Here is a 24,171-nt window from a genome sequence, read left to right as displayed (position 1 = left end):
ATTACTGGATAACTACTACTAGGTTACAATTACTGGATAACTAATACTGGATAACTTTTACTTGATAACTAATACCAGATAACTATTACTTGATAACTACTACTGGATAACTAATGCTAGGTAACTATTACTCCATAGCTAATATTAGGTAACTTTTGCTGCCTTATACAGATAATTTTATGGCTATTTGTGAATCAGTTTGTACCTTGCACTTTAACGGAACACCAGACAGGAGGCTACCCAACCCAGCTCAGTCCCAAACCAAAAAAAATGTCTGGAGTCATACTTTACATATACAGTACAAGCAGATCACATTCTTAGTGAGAATCTGACCTTGTGTTCTGGCAAGCAGGCTAACCACATGTTGCCATGTACCCTGGCTGTTATGGAGGCACTAATGGCAGTGCTGGTACAGGGGTGCCAAATAACACCTGCAAAGGGGAACATTGCAATACCTGTACATATTTAACACAAGGCTAATAACACCTAGACAGCTGTCTATACACAGAGATAGTGATGCCATTTCTGCAATGCTTTGGACATGTGGTCTGTGCCATGGCAAAGCCAGTTAAAACGGAAGAAAATGATACCTTTACTTCTGCAGAGCCCTCGATCCCTTTACAGTTCCCTCTATAATTCCATTCTGTCCTGCGCTGTCCTGGATGCTTCCTTTTCCGGTGTAGAGGAACCAATGGTGCCACCATCTTCATCCATCTTCTTCTGGGTGCTTCTTACATAACCTGATCTTCATAGCCCAGGTACGAGATTGGACGACATTTCCTCCTGCAAATGTAAAAAAAAAGGGGCGATCTCACTAGGAATGCATGATTTTGGCACTTTATCTTTTACATTGCAAGGAAAGCAGCAAATGCCGAGATCCCCATGGCCAGCAATGTAAGAGTCATTGACCACCAATGTAGGTTCCCATTGACCACCACAATAATATACTGTGAGCTGTGGATATAGTAATCAAAGCAGGGGTTCCCTAAGAACCTTAAAGTTATTTCAATGGTTCCCCTATGTTAAAAAAGGTTGAGAAACACCGCCATATAGTACCAGGACCACAGAACCTCAGCTCTCTCCTATTCCGGGTTCTGCATTCCGTAAAGAAAAACTTGAAACAATGTAATGAATAAAGAATCAGCAAAGGCAGAGAGCATAGAACGTTATCAGCTCACAGGAGGAATTTATTTATTCATCCAACAGATACAAAAAAACCTTTCAGAGATGTATGTATCAGACTAAGCAGCACCAAATGTAACATTTTTGGTTTGGGGTTTGGATAAATGAGATTGCGCCATGCTGATTTATTATAAAACCCAAGAAACCTTCTCATATCATACTGCTGCCTTTATAACTGTAACATCCTGATTTAATATTGGATTTTTTTGGATGGATCTGTTTTAATTCCGTGTTCCATTTCTTGTATATTATCCAAAATAAGGAAATGTGAGCATGACCTGATAGTTGGCAGTCCATCTTGTTCCGGTCTTCTGCTGTCATTTCTGGCTGTGCCGAGTATTGATTGATGTGCATGGAGGAGGAGGGATAAAAAGAAGAGATTGTACATGTGTTGGGAACGTCAGTGTGTGTTACGTCAGCTGTAGATGATTCTAAAGATGGTGAGATGCCCTAAAAGTCCTTTCTGTGGCTGGAATATTAAAGGAGAACTCCCTGCCGTCCGGATTTCTCAACCAGGGTTCCTCCAGAGGTTGCTAGGGGTACCTTAAGCAAATTGTGCCTCTCAGGTCAGTTTAAGTGACACCAATGATCTCTTTAGCTATCTGTAAGGGTGACATTCTTCCCAATGGCCAGCAATGTAAGAGGAATTCTTCCCACTGACCACCACACTAATATACTGTGAGCTGTGGATAAAATATTTATAGCCGGGTTCCCCTGAATATTATTTCAAGGGTTTCCCAATGTTAGAAAAGACAAGGGCTGCTCTATATGCCGAACAGAGCCTAAAATAGAAGCTACCCTAATTGGATAATAGTTGGCTAAAATACTACAAGGGGCATTCATCAAGCAAAATAAATCACCAATACTGTTCAGTGTGAATCAGTCTACTTTTCTCCTAACCAAACCACTGCAACCACCCCGCCTGTAATCCTAGGCAGTCAACTGCAACAGATTTTACAGGTGCACAGTTAAGCATTGGTCAGGGCGCGTTTTAATCTGCTGCAGCTCTGCTTTACACCAGTAGAGAGAGGAAAAAAATAACTCAGTCTGTAACCTTAAAATAAATCTGTTTCTCAATTGGCTTTTGTGTGTATTTGCCTTGCTGAATAACAAAGTTGACTCTATCAAACAAATGAGGTTGCAACTCCATTTCAAAGTGCAGAACATTTGGTGCTGTCATATTGATGTTTGGGCTGTGCATGCTTTGCCTTTGGGTGTATTTGGAAGGGATGAGGCTTAAGTGGAAATTAGAGCCGATGTGCACAGAGTAACCATTGGCTGGTGGTTAGGAATGGAATTGCCCCTGACAGCCAATAAGAACCTGAACCTACCCTACCCCCATATTTGAGTTCCAAAATGCTGAAGCTTAATGCATTAGGCCACCCAACACAGCATGTAACAGCACATCTAATCTCGCTGCAATAGGGCTGAGTAAATGCAAAAAAAATGATAAAATGCAACATAACGCATGTTAACGCGCAATGCAATGTTGTGAATCCAGCATAAAATATTTTAATTATAATTCCCTGCAGTGCAGCTTTAAATGCTGTAAATGCAGCGCTGCACAGGCACAAGATGGTGCATTGCACTTATTGCAGCATGCATGGACTATTATTGCATTGCAATTCTATTGATAGCTCAGTCTGGCCCAAAGATTTTGGCACCAGAAACTTTACAGCTTAGGTAACCAAAACCTTGGAAGGAACTCATTTTCCAGATGGGCTGTCATGTGACTGAATTCCTTACTGTAACAATTAGCAAAGGATGCTGATAGTACTGCCTGACCTGCAAATGGCCACTAGAGGGGGCTAATACAACCATCCAAAAATGTCAAAATGTATATTATATATCATATTGAGAAATATAAGCACTGCTGTTTGCCTGTTAATAAAAATGCTACCTGCCTGACTCTTTGTACCAGAATGGGCATGTAGAGTAAAAAAAAGTCAAAACTGCTGATCTGTGCACTTTGTTCTGTGCTATAAAAACATAAAAACATTGGAGCGGCATTTTGGTATGGAGTTGCAGCCTGCATTGTTCAATTGTAGCCACTGAAGGGTTAATTGGACGTATTATAAGAAGGGTCCTGGGTAACTGCAATGCTCGGATTTGTGTGTCCTTTCACCTAAAGCCAGATACACATACAGACAAGACTCTTCACTTTCCCCTTGACGTTATAAACCATGAGATGACAGCTCCACAACTCATCCATCCATCCTTCCATGTTAGTCTGGATCAGGTGTTGATCTTTTGCCTTTGGATGGTCACCAAACCTGCAGATTGCTGTCATGAACCCAACATGTAATTGGGTTGGTTAGGTGTTGCAATGTTGCAAAAAATGGTTAGCATTGCACCAAATGGGTTAATTCATTATCTTAAATTTGACAGACAATTGGTGGCATCTGTATTGCCGAACGTCCCTTCAAATGCCACGTTCAGTGCCCAGGGGTGCTTTCCTGCCCCAGCTGCCTCTATAGACTTGATTTGGTGCCACTTGCAAACACTTGAGGAATTTTCAAGTGGTTTTAATGCACTGTGATCCATTAGGACAGATCCATGAACGACTGATAGGGGAATGACTACTATACAAGTCAATGGAGGAGAGAACAGCGGGGTGCTGCTAGCTTATCCTCCTTCCTCCTCTCTCCATAGAACAGAATGATGCTGTGTGTACAGTGTGCGCTTATTCATCTGTCACTGGAAATGATCATGAAAGATTATTCCCAGTGACAATCATCCTATGTGTGTACATAGTCTTTGACAAGATCAGATGGCTCTTTTGTGTGTGCATCATACCTACCTTTCCCATCCTCTGTGCTAATAAAATGTGAAATGTTGCATATGAATAATTTGTATTCTCCTTCGCAATGAAAATTTTAAATTTTAGGTTTATTTCCCAGCTTTGCTATTAAGAAATTGTTTACAAAGCTCAATAACTAAAGATATAATTTGACCATAGAGTGATAAAGCCACAGCAGTGACTTCCCTTTCATCCTCTCCCTGCTTGCCTATTTTAAATGGCTCCATACATGAATTTTGATCAATAGGGCCTGATTTATTAAAGCTCTCCAAGGCCGGAGAGGATACACTTTCATCAGTGAAGCTGGGTGATCCAGCAAACCTGGAATGGATTTCAGAAGTAGTTTGCTATTTGTTAGCAATCCTGGACCAGATCCATTACAGGTTTGCTGGATCACCCAGCTTCACTGATGAAGTTGTATCCCCTCCAGCCTTGGAGAAGTTTAATCAATAAGGTCCATTAGGAGAGATAGTCTGAAAGGAAACAGCTTCTTCTTCATAGAATCCTATAGGGTTGCATCAAAAGGTAGACCCGGATTAACATAATAAAGATTTGGAATGATATAGGGAACTGCATGCAGTATATAAGATACATTAGAAATCCATGCTTGTTCCAGGTCAGTAAAGCATTATCATGAGAGTCAGGCAATTATTTTTTCCAGAAGGGTAGGTCAGAAGATACATTTATCTGTTACAGTCTCGGTGGAAAGGTTTGTCTTCCTCTGACTACAGACCAACATTCTTTCATCCAGAATCTCCCAGTACAACTTCCTAATCTCACCCACGACTGGCCTTTCAATGCATAGATATGCCTATTGATTGGGAGTATTGATCCCCTGGCATGCTAACTGCATGTGAGTGGGAGGAGGGGAGCTGTTCCAGTATAATTAACCTCTTTGCTGCTGGACAAAATAGCTCTGCAATCTCATTTTAAACATAGTGATAATAAGAATGTTACCATATATATTTATTAAAAATTTCCTAACTAAATTCAAGCTGCAAGAAATATCTGTAAACTTCAAATGCTTTTCAGGATGTGAGAAGGTCCAATGCTTTAGAAGTCAGCTGGAATAAATTAATGAAATGTTACAATTTACAGAACAAGTACATATTTAGAAGCGTGCTAATCAATAATCTCAGTACAAAATCAGGCCGCCCACCTTGATAGGTATAAATAATGATTGAAAAAAGAAGAAAGAAAGAAAGAAAAAAATAAAAATTCAAATTGTGCATACAGCTGCAGTTTTAACAGATTAACGGTCTTCCCTACCCAACAATCTTTGGAGGGGGATAAGACCATGGACTAAACAATAAATTCCTGCTGAATTTACAACAATTAGACGTCTTGTATACCAACACGTTTCAGGCTTCCTCAGGGGACTTGGTGGAGAGCGTTCAATAATTGCATATAAACATATTGCATATACATACGTAATTGAATATAATATAAACTTATTGGACAGGTTACAGTATGTTTTGGGTATGGTTATTGATGCAAAGTATAATTATATTCAATTATGTATGTATATGCAATATGTTTATATGCAGTTATTGAACGCTCTGCACCAAGTCCCCTGAGGAAGCACTTAGAGGCAAAACGTGTCGGGACACGAGACATCTAATTGTTGTAAGTTCAGTAGGAATTTATTGTTTAGTTCATGGTTTTCTACTGTGACCGACCAGCTTTACGATTTTGCATATCTCTGGTTTCAGCGCACCTGATATAAAATGAAGGTTTACATGAATTTTAAAGTGAACCTGTTCTCATGACAACTTGCATAACTTAGCAGTCCATGCTCCTGGGAATATTGATCTTCTTGTAAGCTAGAGGCCCCCCACGAATGTTGTTGGCTGTCATCCTCGCATTATCTCATGAGATGTTTGTATAGAATATGATTCCTGGGTTAGAAGGCTACTAATGTTAAATGAATCTAACTTTACAACACATGCCTACATTCCCGCTATGACATGTATACATTATTTCATGATGACAGGTTCACTTTAAGCCTTGTTAAAAGCCTGGTGATCACCACCTCCTCTCCACAGACGCATTGCTGAATCTCTAATCAATACTGACATCATTGACAGCTTGTTTTCAGGTATATAATGGTAATATTTCTCCAAGGGCCGCCCTACAAAGATAGCAGCTCTATGTTCAAGTGAGCTGTTAAGCTTTGAACTGTCTGCATTATTGATAGAGGTCAGGCATATTAACTATAGGAAAAGCTGGAATTTATTCGAGTTGGATGTATTGGACCTTTTGTGGGACATAGGTGGGGCATAGCTATGGGACATGTGTAAGGCTATTTTATCAAAACCCAAGCAGAGAGGGAGATAAAAGTCTTATTTGCCCATCTTTACCCCTACGTTGACCAATTTTTTAGGATAACCTAACTCGTACAGGTAAGGAGCTGTGTTGCCTCCAGAATAGCCTAAAGTCTTCCTAGACATGGAGTCACCGAGGTCCCAAAGATGGACCTGATAACATTTAGCAACTCCATGCATGTAGCTGGTGTCCTGGCCGGGGATTTTATACTGGTACCCCAGTGCTACAAAGCATCCATCAGCACCGTGTCCATATGTAGCATATCTAAAGCCAAAGATCCTTCTCAGTTTGGATAGAGATGGGAAATCTGTTGGTTATTTTTGTTCTTTTGATAGAACACCCTTTAATTTCTGTCCTGTAGATAAAACAGGAAAGAAGATGAAATATCTCGAAACAAAAGTAAATTTCCACTTAAACCAGGGATTTTCAACCAGGGTCCTGTAGGTTCCCGAGTTTCCTCCAAAGGTTGCTAGCAGTTCCTTAAGGAATGAGCTATTTGTGCTTATCAGATCTGTTTAGGTGACACCAATAATGTTCTGAAACAATCTGCAGAGCAATGTATAGTCTATATTCTTGTGTCAGCCACCTAACATAGCCCAGAACAGTAGCTGTGGTTGGCCAGAGAAGGTCCAGGACAATGAAAGTTCCCTAAGGTTGGCCAGAGAAGGTCCAGGAAAATAAAAGTTCTCTAAGGTTGGCCAGAAAAAAGTCCAGGACAATGAAAATTCCCTATAGTTGAGAAGTGTAGGCCTAGGGCATTAAAATATCATTGTAGTCAGACAGAGAAGGCCCAGGGAACTAAGAGATCCCTGTAGTTGATCAGAAAAGGCTGGAGCATCAAAATTTTCCTGTAGTTGGGCAGAAAAGGGCCAGAAAGTCCCCTATAGTTGACCAGAGAAGGTCCAGTGCACCAAAAGGTTTCTATAGTTAACTAGAAATAGTCTAGGGCAATGGAAGTTCCCTTAGGTTGGCCAGAGAGGCCCAAGGCAGTAAAAGGTCCCTGTAGTTGGCCAGAGAAGGTCCGGTGAAGTAAAAGGTTTCTGTAGTTGTCTAGAGAGGGTTCAAGTCACTGAAGGTTTTCTGAAGTTATTCAGAGAAGGTCCAAGTCAGTGAATGGTCCCTAAAGGTAGCCAGTAAAGGACCAGCGCACCTCAAGGTCTCCATAGTTGGTCAGAGACAGTCCAGGGCACTAAAAGGACTCCACAGTTGGTCTCAGACAGTCCGGGGCACTAAAAGGTCACTGTAGTTGGCCAGTGACCAGTTGGCCACAATAAGGCACTGAAACTTCTTGAAAGTTGGCCAGAGAAGGTCCAAAGCAGTAAAAGGTCCCTATAGTTGGGCACAGAAGGTCCAGGTCATTAAGAAGTCTCTGGATTTGCTAGTGAAGGTCCCAAACAGAGACATTCCAGTGCTTTGAAACTTCTCTGTATTCGGCATGAGAAGGTCCAGGACAATAAAACGTCCTGTAGGTTGCCAAAGACAGTTCCTGATCTATAGAGGAATGCAAAAAGGAATTTAGAGGGAAATCTCCAATGGATTTGCCACTGGTGAAATAGTTTTACAATCAGGAATGATGATTGGATTTACAGCCTTTCTTCCAGCTGACAATTTATTGTGTACAAGGTTTTGTCATGCTGGAAGAATCCTTTTCTCCGCACCCGCCGTCATGGGAGCCGTTGTAATTCTGCACAGTACAGAACAAAACCATCTATCAAGAATCCAAGTCAGCAGTTAACAATGGTGTTCCTTTATAGGGAATTGCTTGTACAAGATGGCTTTTTTAAAGCTGAACTCCAGGCAGATATTATGGAGCTTTGTGTCTGATAATATGCAATCTGAATGAATACATAGTCATTACATGTGTGCATTTATATGGTGGTACCTAAATCCACAGGGAATCAGCTTCTTGCCGTATGTACAGCAGAGCTTAGTGGGAAATGAATGAAGAAGTAGCACAAAAAGCCAATCAGTTCATTGTTAATATGGGGAAAGAGATCAGAGTGACAGAGACATGAGCTCATCAATCTACTTTTCTTCTTTTACTGTCAATAGGGATTACCAAACCATCCCTTATAATCTATATTGTTTTTACATGCATGCCATTGGAGGTGTGTGCACCTTTCTTTCCCTGCTCCTTTATAAAGAATGCATGGGCAAGCCAAGAATTCATTTTTATGGAAGTGCTAGTAGACATGCTACAGGTGAAAAGATTGGGTCTGCACTTCCAACACCCCTTTGAGGTCAATGGGGTCCTTTAGCTTTGTGGATGGGACTGGTAAACCTTCACTGTGAGAGAGCTGCAGAATGGTACAACCTTTGTGCAGCACTACTAAGCAGAAAACAGCCTGCATATTTATTGAGCAAAAATGATCTGCCTCGGCATGGGCTGCCATTGCTGTCCTCTGTGTCCCATAGTGCTGCATTCTGCTCCCCTGGCTTTAGTGCATTTTGAGTTACTGTGGAACCTAAATAGCCATCCTGATCACTCTTACAATAAACTTCAAGTAATAAATATAGATTTAAAAAAAAGGCAGCTATTCATTGAGTGACTTCTGTAGGCTGCTTCCCAACAAGGAGGAAGAGAATAGATGGAGCGCCTTAGGAGTGAATGGGGCTGTGCTGCACAATGGAGGGATTAGAAGAATGGGCTGTTGGTTGGCCTATTGTCTGGATCTTTGTAATTACTGAATTGTGAAGGAGGTGGGGTGGGTAGGTTTAGGTGTGGAGGGGTGGGGTTTAAGGATTTGGGCTACTTCATTTAAAGTATACTTATTCTTTAAAGTAAGTGCAATGGGCAACGTGGTGGATCAGTGAATACGGCTACTACATTTAAAGTATACCTGTTCCTTAAAAGTTCAGGCAATGGGTGGCATGGTTGCTCAGTGAATATGGCTACTACATTGAAAGAATACTTATTCTTTAAAGTACAGGCAATTGGTGGCATGGTGGATCAGTGAATACGGCTACTACATTTAAAGTATACTTATTCTTTAAAGTAAGTGCAATGGGCAACGTGGTGGCTCAGTGAATACGGCTACTACATTTAAAGTATACCTGTTCCTTAAAAGTTCAGGCAATGGGTGGCATGGTTGCTCAGTGAATATGGCTACTACATTGAAAGAATACTTATTCTTTAAAGTACAGGCAATTGGTGGCATGGTGGATCAGTGAATACGGCTACTATATTTAAAGTATACCTATTCTTTCAAGTACAGGCAATGGGTGGCACGGTGGCTCAGTGAATACAGCTACTATATATAAAGTATACTTATTCTTTAAAGTACAGGCAATGGGTGGCATGGTGGCTTAGTGAATATGGCCACTACATGTAAAGTATACCTGTTCTTTAAAGTACAGGCAATGGGTGGTACGGTGGCTCAGTGAATATGGCTACATCATTTAAATTACACTTATCCTTCAAGATGATTGTATTCACTTGTACAGGTAAAAACAAAAAGTCTTTATACCTCATTATTTTCTTTTTTAGTCTCCACAACACTTTTAGAATGCATAGGGCCAATTTTGAATATGGCAATGCTGTAATGTTGATAGCAATAGAAGCAGGAAAGCTGATATTATTTGGCATGATATAAAAAAAATGTCACCCTCTGTTTTCTCCTAGCACAAAAATTGTAAATTAGCAGGAACATTGTTAGTTCTGTGTTTTAGTGTCTCGCACAGAGAGTCCGTAGGTGTCAGAATTCTGACTTCTCCCTGGCTGGATGAAAGCAATGCTCCACATGACACATTCTTTTGATTAGAAGCATTGCATGACAGCACCGGTCTGGCCACAGTGCCATGACGAGGCCATACATGGAATCTATACAGTTATTAACCATTCCAAGTCTTCGCTTGCTCATTTTGTTTTCCAAAGGAGCACTGGAACGTCAGGGGCCCATTCATGCCACGGCTTACCACATTATCGTCCATTAATTTGGAATGAGGTGACAGGTTTTTAATGCAGTGCACCACATTACAAGACATTCATCATGGTGTGCTACGGTGCAGGAGAGTTGCATGGTGGGGTAAATTTAAAATGAATTAGCACAATATTGGATGGTAACACACATCTTTTGCACTATCGTATCAAGTGGGAAATGGCCCTAAAGTCATTTGCAGTTTAGATTTAAAGTGGACCTGTTGCTGTGCCAGAAAAAAAAAATCACTTACCTTTACCTGTGAAAAGCGCTTGATCCATCTACAAACCGAGCCCAACAAGTCCCATGCTATCTTGGCTTCCCTCTTGTCCAGCAATAACAGATCCATCCAGCGCCCTTATCTTCTGGGTTCTTCTTCAGGTCACCCGAATTTGCAATGTGCAAATTCGTGGGAGCGAGCATTATTTTTTTACAGGTAAGCCCCTTAATGATGCATGCCCAATCTGGAGCATGCACGGAAGGGGTAGCCTGCAGTCACCTGGGATATGTGAAATAAGTATTCCAGGAGGCCGCAAATTTCCCCTTCTATTTTTACCGCCATGGCAAGAAAAATGGAAAGAGTGGAAAGGAAAGGATCTTCAGAAAAAAAAAAAAAATACAATTATTTTATAATAAAATAAAGGGATAGCCACCAGTTTTTAGGTGTTGGGTTGTCCTTGTGCACATTGGATGATAAATCTAATCCCTGACAGGTAATCGGTGCCCCAGGCTGAACTTTTCTGTTGCCAACATTGCACTTTTCATCCTTCATTCATTTCTAGCCATTTGCATTTTGTGACCCTTTAAGGCTGATGTAAAAGTCTCTTTGTTACTATGAATTATAGGTTGTTCCATGGCGGATCGCACAGCATTGTGACTGTAACCAGGCAACAACTTAATAATGAGATCATTCCCCGCTAACGAGTAATTGTTCCCTCTCGTCATTACAAAATCAGGTTCAACAGGGCCCGAAATGAAGGGATACTTTTACCTTTCATAACGACGCTCTATAAACATGATGCACAATCTTCGCCGGCTTCTCTAGCGGTCAGAAATAAACTCTTAGGCTGTAATTTTACCTTGTCGACAATTTTGGTATTACACAGCAGGGCGGTGATATAATAAATACGGTAAATAGCAGCCACTTCTTATTTCTCCTAAAGGGTACCTGAACACGGGAGCCGCCAAGTGCATTCTCCCAAGCTGTTTTTTTACTCCTGGTTTTTATTATTTTAATTAATAAACTGTATTTATATAGTGCCAACATATTACGTAGCGCTGTACATTAAATAGGGCTTGTAAATAATGGACAGATGCAAACAATGACACAGCAGGTGCTGAGGACCCTGCACAAAAGAATTTACAATCTAAGAGGTGGGGGATGTAGCTTTGCCACCTAATGAGATGAGGAAAACAAAATGTGCCCATTGGGTGACCCGACATTTGGAAAGGCTTGGATAATAAAGCAAGGATAAACATGGCGGACCTGGCACTTGCAGCTTAATACTCATAAGTGGTGCCAGTGACCATATATAAGGTATCGTAAATTTGTGTTATCAGGACTTATTTGGTTCTAATTTCAACTGCTAAAAATTAAAATGCTCATTTATATTGTGCAAAAAAAAAGTATCTCCTTACCTATTCCTAAATCCCGTCCATTGAATGACACTTTTGTCCATTCAATACTGTTATCCCAAGCAGCACGTATTTACCCCTTTTCCATCCTTTTTCAAACAGGCAGAGGTACGTATTGTTGGGTCTGTGCATTGGCAGGAGTTGGCACCACCATATGTATCATGATTGTTACCATTTGGCAAAGTCCAGACTGGTGGTGAGCCACAATGGTCTGCCAAGGGTTCATCCATTAACTTAACCTCTCCCACACAAGAGAATGAAAGCAGCTGGGACCCTTTTTTTTGCATGCCTTACCTGGCGACACAGTAGCAATTTGCTGTGTGTAGCCATAAACTGTCATCTGGGTGATTTTACAAGGACCCCTACAATTCAATATATATATATAATAAGTAAAGCAATATATGGCAACTTTTTAAAATCTAAGAAAAAGTTTTGTAGTGTAAGAAACTTTCCAACAATTTTGCTTGTTTCCTTCTCTAGCAAGCCATTCATATTCAGACCTGCAGAATTGCACCATTTCTTATTATTTTTATTGATCTTTATGTACAAATCACTAACATATACCACAGCGCTTGATATTAAAGAGGGATTATTGCTTGCAAAGCATTGGATTCCCCCAGCTCTGTGCCATCCTCACTGCCCGTTTCATGCAATAATCAGGTTGTTATGTACCCGGTGGGTCGATGATCCTCTAAGATAATGTGACAGTAATATTGAAGAATTAATAAAAGGGAGAATCAATTCGATATCACTAAATATATTATATACTCCAGTGTAATAATATATTTATGGTTATTATATTATATCGTGTGGATTACATTTTTGCTTGAGTTTGGGCCAGCATTACTTCTTGTAAATGGAACTCATTAAAAGGGGTCTCTTTTCTATTTATCATTTGCTCAAGATTCTCACTACTTTTAACCAAGTGTAACATTTTTGTACAAAAGATTTCATTAAAAAATTAAGGAATCTTGGGTGAAAATCATAAATGATAAACCCTCATTGCAAAAATTCACAAGTAAGGCCTGATTTATTAAAGCTCTTCAAGGCTGGAGAGGATACACTTTGATCAGCGGAGCTGGGTGATCCAGCAAACCTGGAGTGGATTTTTTCAAAGTCATTTGCTAGTTGCTAAAAAAAGTTTGAATCATGGACCAGATCTATTCCAGGTTTGCTGGATCACCCAGCTTCACTGATGAAAATGTATCCTCTCCAGCCTTAATAAATATTAAAAATTAATATGCAAAAGGGTTGAGCTTTATACACACATAAGATGATTGTTATCCAAGGCCATGCAAAACCTTAGCATGTGTACACTGTTTCCCCTACGTTGTTTATCAATTCACCATAGAGGATTGATGTATAACTGATTGGGAATGAGTGCTGTGTTTTTTTTTAAGGAGGCGAACACAGCGGGAAGCTGCTTGCTCACCCACCCTTCTCCCTTTTCTCCATAAAACAGAATTGTTCGTTCTCTTGTCTATGGAAACAATCACAAAATACATTTATCAGATATCTGTATGGTGCTTAGGCAACCCATTCATTTTAAAGGGGATGCCAATGCACAGATCACTCCAAACATGCAGCATTTAGAAAACCACAAGGCAAAGTGGTGCGCCATTATGCATTGTGGTGCAGTGCAATCCATGCACAGTTGCCACACGGGTGCCATTGCAACCAAATAGCAACACAACACCCACAGTATGTAACCAGGTGGGGATAAAACTGGCAGGCCCTTCCACTTACCAGCCAGCACAATAAAAAAAATTGCTGGTATCCATATTTCCAGAACACAAGCATGTGTTGTTCTTGCAGCAGGATTGTCATTTTCTAGTTTCGTTATTTTTGTGCCTTCGCTCCAATGATGGTAATGTACTTTTCATCAGCAGTAACTAAACTGCTGCACCAGAGGCTTAATCTGAGCCCCACGCACGCAGCTAAATGATCCTCTTTAGCAATTACCGGGAGATATTTACACGGTGAAGCGCTTTGCGCTGTAAAATGCTTCACTGATTCATTATCAGAGACATTGGATGCTCAGCGTCCCAGCTGGGAGTGGAGTGCTTTACGCATCTTGATCCAGATTTTCATCCACTGTAGATAAGCCGAACTCCCGGCGTGTCTGTTTAATTTGTCTTCTAGGTCCTTGTTAATTAGCCTGAGGCTGAGACAAAGGAATGAATGAACTGCCTTAGGGTGAATACTATAAAAATGGGGGGTGGAGTGCTGCTAGGCTGCTGCTAAATATTGTGGATCAACTGTGGAAAATTGGGTTTATCTTACCCCAAAAAGCTAATCCAATCCAGAAGGCATTGCCAATATGCCTAAAAGCAACCATACACACCTTTTTACCCCTGATAAAAATTAGGAACAATTTTCAGGTATTGGGGAACCCTTTTGAAAACCATTGGTCAATGGAAAAGATTCACCTTGTATTGGTGGTCAATTGCACCCCCTACAGAGAGCTATAAACTTTGGTGTTGTGCTGCTGCCAAACGATTTTGACCCACATGGGAAGAACCTCTGGAAGAACCCCTAGCTAACTCTGGAGGACAAATTGGAGACAAATTGTTTGTACAACTGTTTTAATATTTATGTGCCTTTATATCTGGAGAATTTATGGAGCATCTGAGTTACAAATATAAACTTGTATATTATTTGCCTTTAAAGTCTCGTAACTCCTCTCCTTGTTTCCAAAGAACCTCTGGAGGAACTCTGAGGTCCTAGGGTTGAGAATGACTGCTTGAAAATGTACTCAGTTTGCCCCAGTTTTGAATAGCTCAGCCAGATTTACCTTCATTCTTTAAGTCATAGTTCTCCACCTTTTCAGAGGCCTTGTTGCGTTTAAGGTAAGTAGTAGGTAGGTGGAGTCATGGTCAGGAGGGGAGCTGGGCCATTGAGTCACTTAGTGGAGATCTTAGGTCACTTGTGGAAAAGTAGAGGACAGCAGGGAATCATGTCACTCCTGGAAGGGGGAGCAAGTTGAGCTGAATTGCTCCTCAGTGCCTGGAGCTACAGAGTTCATTAAAGTTTTTTTTTAACATATATGTATTTACTGTATGTGAAGAACATCCAATTATATGAATATTCGTAGTTTGACCACAGAATCATTTTAAAGAGGAACCATAGTTCTGCAGAAAGAAAAATTGTGATGTGGCAGGTCGGTTTTTGCAGAAGGGCGGGCGATGCCCCTTTTACAATAAAACATGCTGACCTGCCTGTTCACATTGTTCTTTTCTGATTACATTGTTGTTCATCCAGGATGGCAGGATATGTTGGTAATCCTGGCATCCCCGGGGGGTTTCCGGGACTGAATGAGTTCCATCATCCTGGCCCAGTCAATCAAGGTGGTCGAGGATTGGCAACCCAGAAGAGAAGAAGAAGATGGTGGCGCCCATGACGGGACAGGGGCAGGTGAGTGTATTTTAAAAATTTGCCATCAGACAGGTAAGGTTATTTTATTGCAGAAGTGCCATCGTCTGCCCCTTCTGCAATAACAGATCTGTCTGGGCACAGTAACATCTTGGTTTAAGCCTGTTTTTTGTGGGCTGTGTTTGTGCCAGACTTTACAAAAACAATTTCCTTTGATACCTAGCTGAGTCTTCTTCGACTATTGACTTTAATTTTGGTGATATTGCCTTCAGATTACACGTCCTGAAAATTTCTGCCATTTATACCTCTATGACTGGCGACATTCCTGTGACAGCGCAGCCCGTAATATACAGAACGAGGCCAGCAAGTGATAGGAGAGACATCCTAATACTTATGATACAAGATGTTCTTATCCTGTTATTACTGAGAACCTGCTCAGTGGGAACACGGCACATCCAGCCTATTACACAGAACCAGATGTTACATCCTGATATTCTGCTTATCTGGAGTGGAGGGCCTATTTATACCCGTGTTCAAAAATATGCATTTTTCCTATTCCCTCTATGGTTGTGTTTTCACCATTTGATGACTCCTCCTCGTATCCTCAACTTCTGTCTATTATTTTCTAACTCTTGTTCTGTTAAAGTGGAACTCCAAGCAACCAGGGTTTTAGCAGTTAACATCAGGCAGTACTGAACCGCACACTACTGCCCCCATTCGTTCCCAATAGACGGCTATAGGTTAGATCTTACATGCAGTTCACAAGTGAGAGGAAGCAGAAACCACACAGCAACCTCATCACCCATTTCTTCTAGGCTTTATTGGTTCACTGCTCTTGTTCTTATTCCTCAGGGAAGTGACATCATCACATCATGTCGTCCATTCCCCTAGAAGCATTCTAAGGCAAATGAATGACAATGTGAGCTGAAATGATAGTCATGATAATGGCCGTTATATGATAAAAAGCACTGTGCTCCACTGGAGTGTGTCCTGGTTGGACCTTTGCTTTAGAGGTTTGATTTGTTTTTTTTAATCACTCATCAGAACAACATAATGTTCTCATCTTGAATATGTAGTTGGGCTCTAGTTTATAAAAATGATGGCTCACAACATTTATTCTTTTTGGTGGGCCTGACTTACTTAAGTCCTCTAAGACTGGGGAAGATAGACCATCATGGCTGAAGCAAGATAATCCAGCAAACCTTAAAAATATTTTTCTCCACTTTTGGGAATGTCTAATTTCTTTCTGTGCTGGTCTAGCTTTTCAAACAATCAATGTTTTATGTAGAACTCAGGCTAAAGGGTATGTTATAAGGTGCTACATGAGTGACAGCTCTGAGCCTGCTGGGGCTGCCAACACTATGATGTTACTTCTGTCCATGCATAGGAATTACATTGTTCTTAGCGCCTGGGTCTTTTTGTGGTGGTGCCATTCATGGAGCTGGGCCCTACAATGAATGGTGCTTGCACCATGCAGTGAAGGCATTAAGCTACCAAAAGCCAGGGAAAAGGTTTCTTTTAGCAAAGGACTCCTTAGTCTGCTGGGGCTGCCAACATCAAATCCAGGATGGTGGCATCTGGAAGAAGCTTTTGCTTGCCTAAACAAGGATCGATTTTTACAGGTAATTAAAAAGCATAATATACATAACATGCCCATCTAATCATATAGAAAGATTGGCCCGGCAAAAAAGGCCCTGGAAGCCACCACCAAAGAAAGGGTTCCTGCCCATAAATCGTGTCAATAACGCTCTACAGGAGGTGGTACAGTTGGATACAAGTGGATTCTTGACCAAGGCCGACTTGGTCTTTTTTTTCCACCATTTTTTTTCTAAGATGGAGCTAAATCCAGGATCTCAGTTCTTGAGGAACAGTTCTCCTTTCAGACACATGTTTTGCGGGCACCTGGCAGCAATCTCGGGGGTATGGGCTGCTGACACAAGGGCAGATTTTACAGTTAAATAAAATGCGTAAAATAAAATTCATGCCCATCTAATTTTATGAGAGGATTGGTCTGGCAACAAAGTCTCTTGAAGACCACCACCAAAGAAAGGGTTCCTCACCATAAACCCTGCCAATGGCGCTCTACAGGAGTTTTTACGGTTGGATACAAGTTGAGTCTTGACCAAGCCTGACTTGGCTTTTTTGTTCCACCATTTTATTTATTACATGGACCTAGTTCCAGAATCTCTGTTCTTCTTTCAGACATGTGTTATGCCTCCGAAACGCCTCAACTACTATAGCCCTCTCCAATCTGGGAAGTGCCCAATTACTCTCTATGCTGGCCTGGCTCCTCCACCAATTGATTGACATTTTATGTAGAACTGGGCATGAGGTCCTACTTGTTGTACTTACCAGGACAACTATGAAGGTAATGAGGCTGGCAAAATCATATCCAAGATGGCTGCACCCGGCAGCAGTCAGGGCTTTTTCCTGCCTACACAAGGCAGCTTTTACAGTTAACATCCATAAAATACATGACATGCCCATGTAAACTCATAGGAAAATTTGGCCTGGCAACAAAGTCTTTTGACGGCCACCCCCAAAGAGAGGGTTCCTCACCATAAACCCTGCCAATGGCACTCTACAGGAGTTTTTACGGTTGGATACATGTTGATTCTTGACCAAGCCTGACTTGGTCTTTTTGTTCCACCATTTTGTTTATAACATGGACCCAATTCCAGGATCCCTGTTCGTCTTTCAGACACGTGCCTTGAAACTCCTCAACTGCTATAGCCCTGTCCATTTTTGGGGGTGTCTAATTATTCTCTATGCAGGCCTGGCTCCTCCACCCATTGATTGACATTTTATGTAGAACTGGGGATAAGGGGAATACTAAGAGGTCCTACTTGTACTTACCAGGACAACTGTGAGTTTATTGGGGGTGCCAGCATCATATCCAAGATGGCGGAACCTGGCAGCAGTCAGGGCTTTTTCCTGCCCACACAAGGGCAGCTTTTACAATTTAATAAAATACATAAAATACATGACATGCCCATGCAAACTTATGGGAAGATTTGGCCTGGCAACAAAGTCTCTTGACGGCCACCACCAAAGAAACGGTTCCTCGTCGTAAATCCTGTCAATAACGCTCTACAGGAGGTGCTACGGTTGAATACAAGTGAATTCTTGACCAAGCCCAACTTAGTCTTTTTGTTTCCCTATTTTGTTTATAACATGAAACTAAATTCCCGATCTGCCCATGACATGACCATGTAATTTTATGGGAAGATTAGCCCAACAACAAAGTCTCTTGAAGGCCACTCCAAAGAAAAGGTTACTCGCCGTAAGTCCTGTCAATAACGATCTACAGGAAGTGCTGAAGTTGGATACAAGTGAATTCTTTACCAAGCATGACTTGGTCTTCTTATTCCACTATTTTATTTATAACCCAATCCTAGATCTCAGTTCATAAGAACCACTTGTTCTTTCAGAAACATGTTATGCGTCTGAAACTCCTCGACTGTTGTTTTGTCTTCGGTAACTAGATGCATCCGGGGTAAATCACCGCCAGCTTGCCCAATACTGTTGCTAAGGTGATGTGAAGAGGCAGTACATTGGTTTTATTAAATGATTGGGCCTGGTACTGTACTTCATCAGCTTAATCCCAGTGACAGGCTAAAACAAACTATTTACTTAGTGCCGTAATTGAAATCAGATATTGTAGACTTCTAACAAGGGTGGATATTGATGAGTCGTTCTCGCAGGCTTTATTAGAGAAAATCTGTGCAATTAACGCTACGCTTACACAGACACATGAAGCCAAATATGAAAAGGATATCCGCTTGTGTTTTATATTTCATTTAATTGTGCTATGATGTTGGGAAATTTTTGCTTTGATTCTTTTAACCTTCCTAGAGGTAACCCCGAGTGTGACTCGGGTGGAAAAAAGTTTCTAAAAGTGGTAACCCCGAGTCACACTCGGGGTAGGTAATCCTATGGGAGTTAATAGTAAATAGGCGTCCCGTGTCGTCCATCGCCGCGATCTCCGTCTTCTCTCTTCTTTCGGCCGGCTTCTGCATTCGATGAGTCACCGGGGGAGTTCCCGGTGATGTAGGTGCGTGTGTACGTTGCCGGCGGGGCGGGAAATTCAAAATCCATTTGTATTGCATTCAATACAAAATAACTGTATTGAATGCAATACATTAGATTTATATGTGTAGAAGCAGTACATTGTTTTCAAGAACATTTATTTTACAGTATATATATATTAGTATGAGTATAATATGTATTTTTTAAAAAACAAAATTAAAACAAAATTAAAAAAATGTTCTTTAAATATATATTTATTTATTATTTTTACATGATTTTGTGTTTCAAACTTTATTATACTCATACTATGATATTATACTTTAAAATAAATTTTCATGAAAAACAATGTACCGCTTTTAGACATATAAAACCAGAAAGAAAAAAACCACTAGGGAGGTTAAAGGAAAATTCTGCTGATGCACACAAATAAAGTTATCTGTGCAACCAAAAGTGCAATGAACCCCTATCTAGAATGTCTGTGTTTAGAAATCTGCCCACTGAGGCCTAGTGCACCTACCTTACTGAAAACAATAGTAATATCATATCCTGCCTCTACAGGATGTGGGGTTTATCATAGGCAGGGGTGGGGATTATGCTAGACAAGGAGGGGCATGTAACAACAGACCAATAGGCTGACACTGCCCCTACCATAGACATTTAAAAGCCTCACCTTCTGTCTACCACCTAGTTTTCTAGATAGCCGATGCTATAATTATTCTTTACAACTTCCAGCATGGAATAGGGGGGCACAATGTCCAGATATCCTAGATAGGGGCCCAAATTTATTTTATTTTTAAATTTTTATTATTAATAAAAATTGTATTAAAAAGTTTTTTATATTTTATTAATTTTTTTTATAATTTTTAAATATTTTTTAAGAACTGTGGGGGCCAAATAGCTAAAAAGCCAAAAGCCAAAGGAACCTCAGAATGGTGATGTGGTTTCTCCTGCTCATCCTGATTTATTGAGCTCTCAACCCATTTTTTATTATGACTGAGAAATGACTGTGATGTTATTTTGCTTCTGATAAATTCAAAAAATATCTGCGTATGTTGTATTTCAGATCAATGAAATATCAGTTTTCCTAGATCTGTATTTTTTTTTACCTGACCAATTATCTTCTCAATCAATTGGCATTTACATTGCTTTTAAAAACCTGTCTGAATAAAGCTCAAACTCTGCCTCTTTTATCTAGCTTCCCCTGAATTCTCTAGAATCCAACACGTTTGGGAGTGTCCAATACCTGCGTCCCCTGCCAAACCCTATGGTTCCTCCTGTGTGCTTCTACCTTACTATTGATACCTATAGTAATGTGGGGTTGATGGGAGCAATCACTAAGTGCAGAAGGGGGGTCAGACATTTGGTGCTTCCAGAAGCGTCTAAAGCTGATGATTTTGGAGACCTTACTGCATGAAAAGGTCAGAATTCTGACATGTCCCCCAACATGTCGTCTCAGGAGCCCGGCCTTGCATTAGTTTAGAATGCGACTCCAACTAATTGGATATTTGCTATAACTACGCAATGGTCTTGATTTATTAAATCTCTCCAAGACTGGAGAAAAGAAGACTATCATTTGAGATCCTGTGTGATCCAGCAAACCTGGAATAGATTTCTTAAAACTCATTTGCTATTAGTTGGCGAATGTTTTCAATCCTGGACCAGATTCATTTCAGATTTGCTGGATCACCCAGGTTCCCCCATGATAGTCTATCTTCTCCAGTCTTGGAGAACTTTAATAAATCAGGCCTTTCTTTTCTGTGATATGCACACTTATACTGCAAACAGCATCATACAATGAATCTTCGCCATCTGTATCTGGTAACGGCACACATTACGGATCCTGCGAGTCTGATTCGCAGTATAAGGCTGCAAGCACATGGCGTCCATCGTGCTACTTACTAAACAATCTGTGACCGGTGACACAACCATACGTTTGCTGAGTGCCAGACCTTTGTCCTGTTTACTTGGAGGTATAAAGTTCCCTGTGTATGTCACAATACGATGGCTTATTTATTGGTGCTGCTGTACTGCGCTCCGACTAGTGAGCAGATGTGATCGTCATTCTTCTCTGTCTCCCACAGCTGTGTAAATGAGTATGGAAGATTATGATTTCCTATTCAAGATCGTTCTAATCGGAAACGCCGGAGTGGGAAAGACCTGTCTGGTGCGGAGATTTACCCAGGTAAGAGGCATCACCAGCATTTCAGATTAATTTTAATGGAATATTCAATGTTCTTTCAGCATCTGTTAGCTATTATTGCTGCTTTAACTCTAAACCATCAAATCAGTACATTTGCTCCAGCCGGAACTCCATTCAGCTCATAACTTCCTTTGGTGAGCTGACAACGCTGCTTCTGTTGCACTGAAATCTCAAGAAGTATTGTCAGCTTTCCTTGTGCCGAAATAGTACTCCTTTCTTTTATATTATGGAGAATAGAAAAGGGGGATGTGTTGTTTCAGTCTAGGACTGGCAACATTGATTGGTATTTATTACAGAACGGGCATAGCTGTCAGAGCTTCATAGGCTGTTCGGAGCTCATTGGACTTCTGGCAAGGTCATCAAGTATTTGTCAATACTTGCAGGGTTTTAAAAGAGATAAAGCATGGAGGAATGTGATTGTGTTGCAGAGATTTACTGAATTGTTTTGCTTAAATTTGCACTTTAAATTCCATATGCAACAAAAACATTTCTCTTTGGATAAAGTGGGGAAGGATTTTTCATAGATTTTTGTTTGCTGTTCTGAGACTGAAGATAAATGTTAGATAGAGACGGAGACAAAAAGACATTTTTAGTAGCATAGTGAAGGTCTAGATCTCTCTCTCTCTCTCTCTCTCTCTCTCTATATATATATATATATATATATGTATATTATATGTTTTTATTGCTGTTGACAACCCCACCATTTTTCTATTGCAAGGATTATGCAGTGGTGCTTTAGTGTTTGGGAACCATTTGGCATTTTTCAATATTTCTGCATTTATTTGGCTTGGATGAATCTAGAGCAATGTTTCTCCACCTTTTTAACATGGGGGAACTCTTGAAATAACTTTCAGGTCCTCAGGGGTCACCTTCTATAATTTCTATATCCACAGATCACAGTACATTAGTGTGGTCAGTGAGGAGAATGTCACCCTTACAGGTAGCCAAAAATATCATTGGTGTCACCTAAACTGACCTGAGAGGCACAAATTGCTCATTGCTCCAGGAACCCCCAGCAATCTCTGGAGGAACCCTGATTGAAAAACATTGATCTATATCATGGGAATTCACTTTAAAGAGAGCTAAATTTTCATTGGTATGGGTGAGCTTTGCCGAAATTGGCAGGTATGCAGGATATACCTGCCGATTCTGGTGCACCCTTCCTTTTGTAGGCACCCTGGAGTGATGAGTCCAGTAACCGGCCACTGCTGCATCTCCGAAGCCGCCAGACTCGTCACCAACTCCAGCCAGTTTTTGGAGTCCATGGCTATCTTCCCCGGTCGTTGGATGGCCACTGATGGTGTATTTCCTATGTGTGCATTACATTGTTCTCAGCATCTCGGTCATTTTGCAGAGATACCACTCAGAGCCAGACTCTACAATAATTGTTGCAAGTGCCATGCCAATGTAAGCAAAAAGCCACCAGCAGCCGGGGATACTTTTATTTGGTAAAAATGACTTTGCATGTCTTCCACATCATCCTGGTGACTTCTTGTTTTTTCTGGGTTTAGTTATTATTATTATTATTATTAGGTTAGGGCAGGGGCCAGGGTGGAGGAATGGGCACGGAGTAGATCAGAGGGGATTGGGTCAAGTGGTTTAGTTCTGCTTTAAGGAAAGGAGTCAAAAACACAATGTTTATTATTATATTTTACAGAAAGTCTAAAGTTACATTTGTTACAATTCACAATTTGTGTGTGCCAATCCTTTGCTTCCTTCAAGGACATATTGTACACAACATCTAAACTCAAACCTCAAAGAGCTCAACCTTCCAAAACACATTGGATGTTTAATTTAATATTTTGAGGAATGATTACTTTTTTTGGTCTGGAACTCTTCCCGCCATCTTTTTTAGATTGTTCTTGGGTAAGCCTGGAAGATTTACTCTCTTCGTCCTGGGAACTATTGATCAACAGGACAGAAAGTGTGGGAAAATCCAAAAAATAAGTTGTTTCTAGAACACAAAAAAAGGAGAAATCTTCCAATGGCTTCTGATAACACCTGTCTAAGATGGGCATGAAATCTCCTCTCATTTCCATTGTTCCAAAGGACAGGAAGTAACGGAATAATGGTATACAGATGGCAGGAAAAAAGATGTCCTTCAACCCTTCCTAACTCAATCCAAAATAATAACATTTGTATTAGATAGATTTTCAGTTTCATTTGAAGTTTGCATGCATTGGATTGTTGTGGGACACGTGATACACTTAGTACATCCAAAACATTCATAAACCATCAATGCAAGGAATGGCAGCAAATCTGATGTCCTAATCTCTTTCTGCAGGGTCTCTTCCCTCCTGGCCAAGGGGCCACCATTGGAGTAGATTTTATGATTAAAACGGTGGAGATAAAAGGTGAAAAAATAAAGGTGAGAAATTTTATTTTGCTTAATTGTGTTTGCTCTGTCCATCCAGTGGTGTTATTTTTGAGGCAAAGTATGTGTGCTTTGGAACCATTCATATGTATCAATTCTGTATGGTGCAAGTTCGGGGATTATATGCAACTTTTACCCTTAATAGACTTTATGGCAGCACCTTCATTCTCCAAATTTAGCTGTAAAGTTTTGGATACCAGATTGCCATCTGAATTAGTTACTAATGTCTGCCCAGCCTCTACTGCTACCCAATGCTGGCACATTTATGCACTTTAGTGCTTTGTTAGGGCCAATTTTGGGGATGGGAGAAGGGGGTCAATTGACCAGGGCCCTCACT

At 40.7% G+C, this 24,171-nt stretch overlaps 1 protein-coding gene across 2 annotated transcripts in view; it reads left to right on the top strand.

Annotated features, from left to right (window-relative positions):
• The window catches only part of RAB30 (RAB30, member RAS oncogene family), a 96,166-nt gene that overhangs the window by 56,055 nt on the left and 15,940 nt on the right, over positions 1-24,171 (top strand). Inside the window, exons 2-3 of one of the 2 annotated variants that reach the window (XM_072401547.1) lie at positions 21,342-21,442; positions 23,745-23,828. In XM_072401547.1, coding sequence (XP_072257648.1) covers positions 21,350-21,442; positions 23,745-23,828 — 177 coding nt within the window. In that variant the 5' untranslated portion in view covers positions 21,342-21,349. Of the gene's footprint in view, positions 1-21,273; positions 21,443-23,744; positions 23,829-24,171 lie in introns of those variants that run through there. The other variant, XM_072401538.1, reaches the window with a different exon arrangement.

This window comes from Pyxicephalus adspersus, chromosome 1 (assembly GCF_032062135.1).
Source record: "Pyxicephalus adspersus chromosome 1, UCB_Pads_2.0, whole genome shotgun sequence".
NCBI lineage: Eukaryota > Metazoa > Chordata > Amphibia > Anura > Pyxicephalidae > Pyxicephalus > Pyxicephalus adspersus.
Note: the sequence above shows the minus strand (reverse complement) of the source record. Positions and strands in the feature narration are given on the sequence as shown.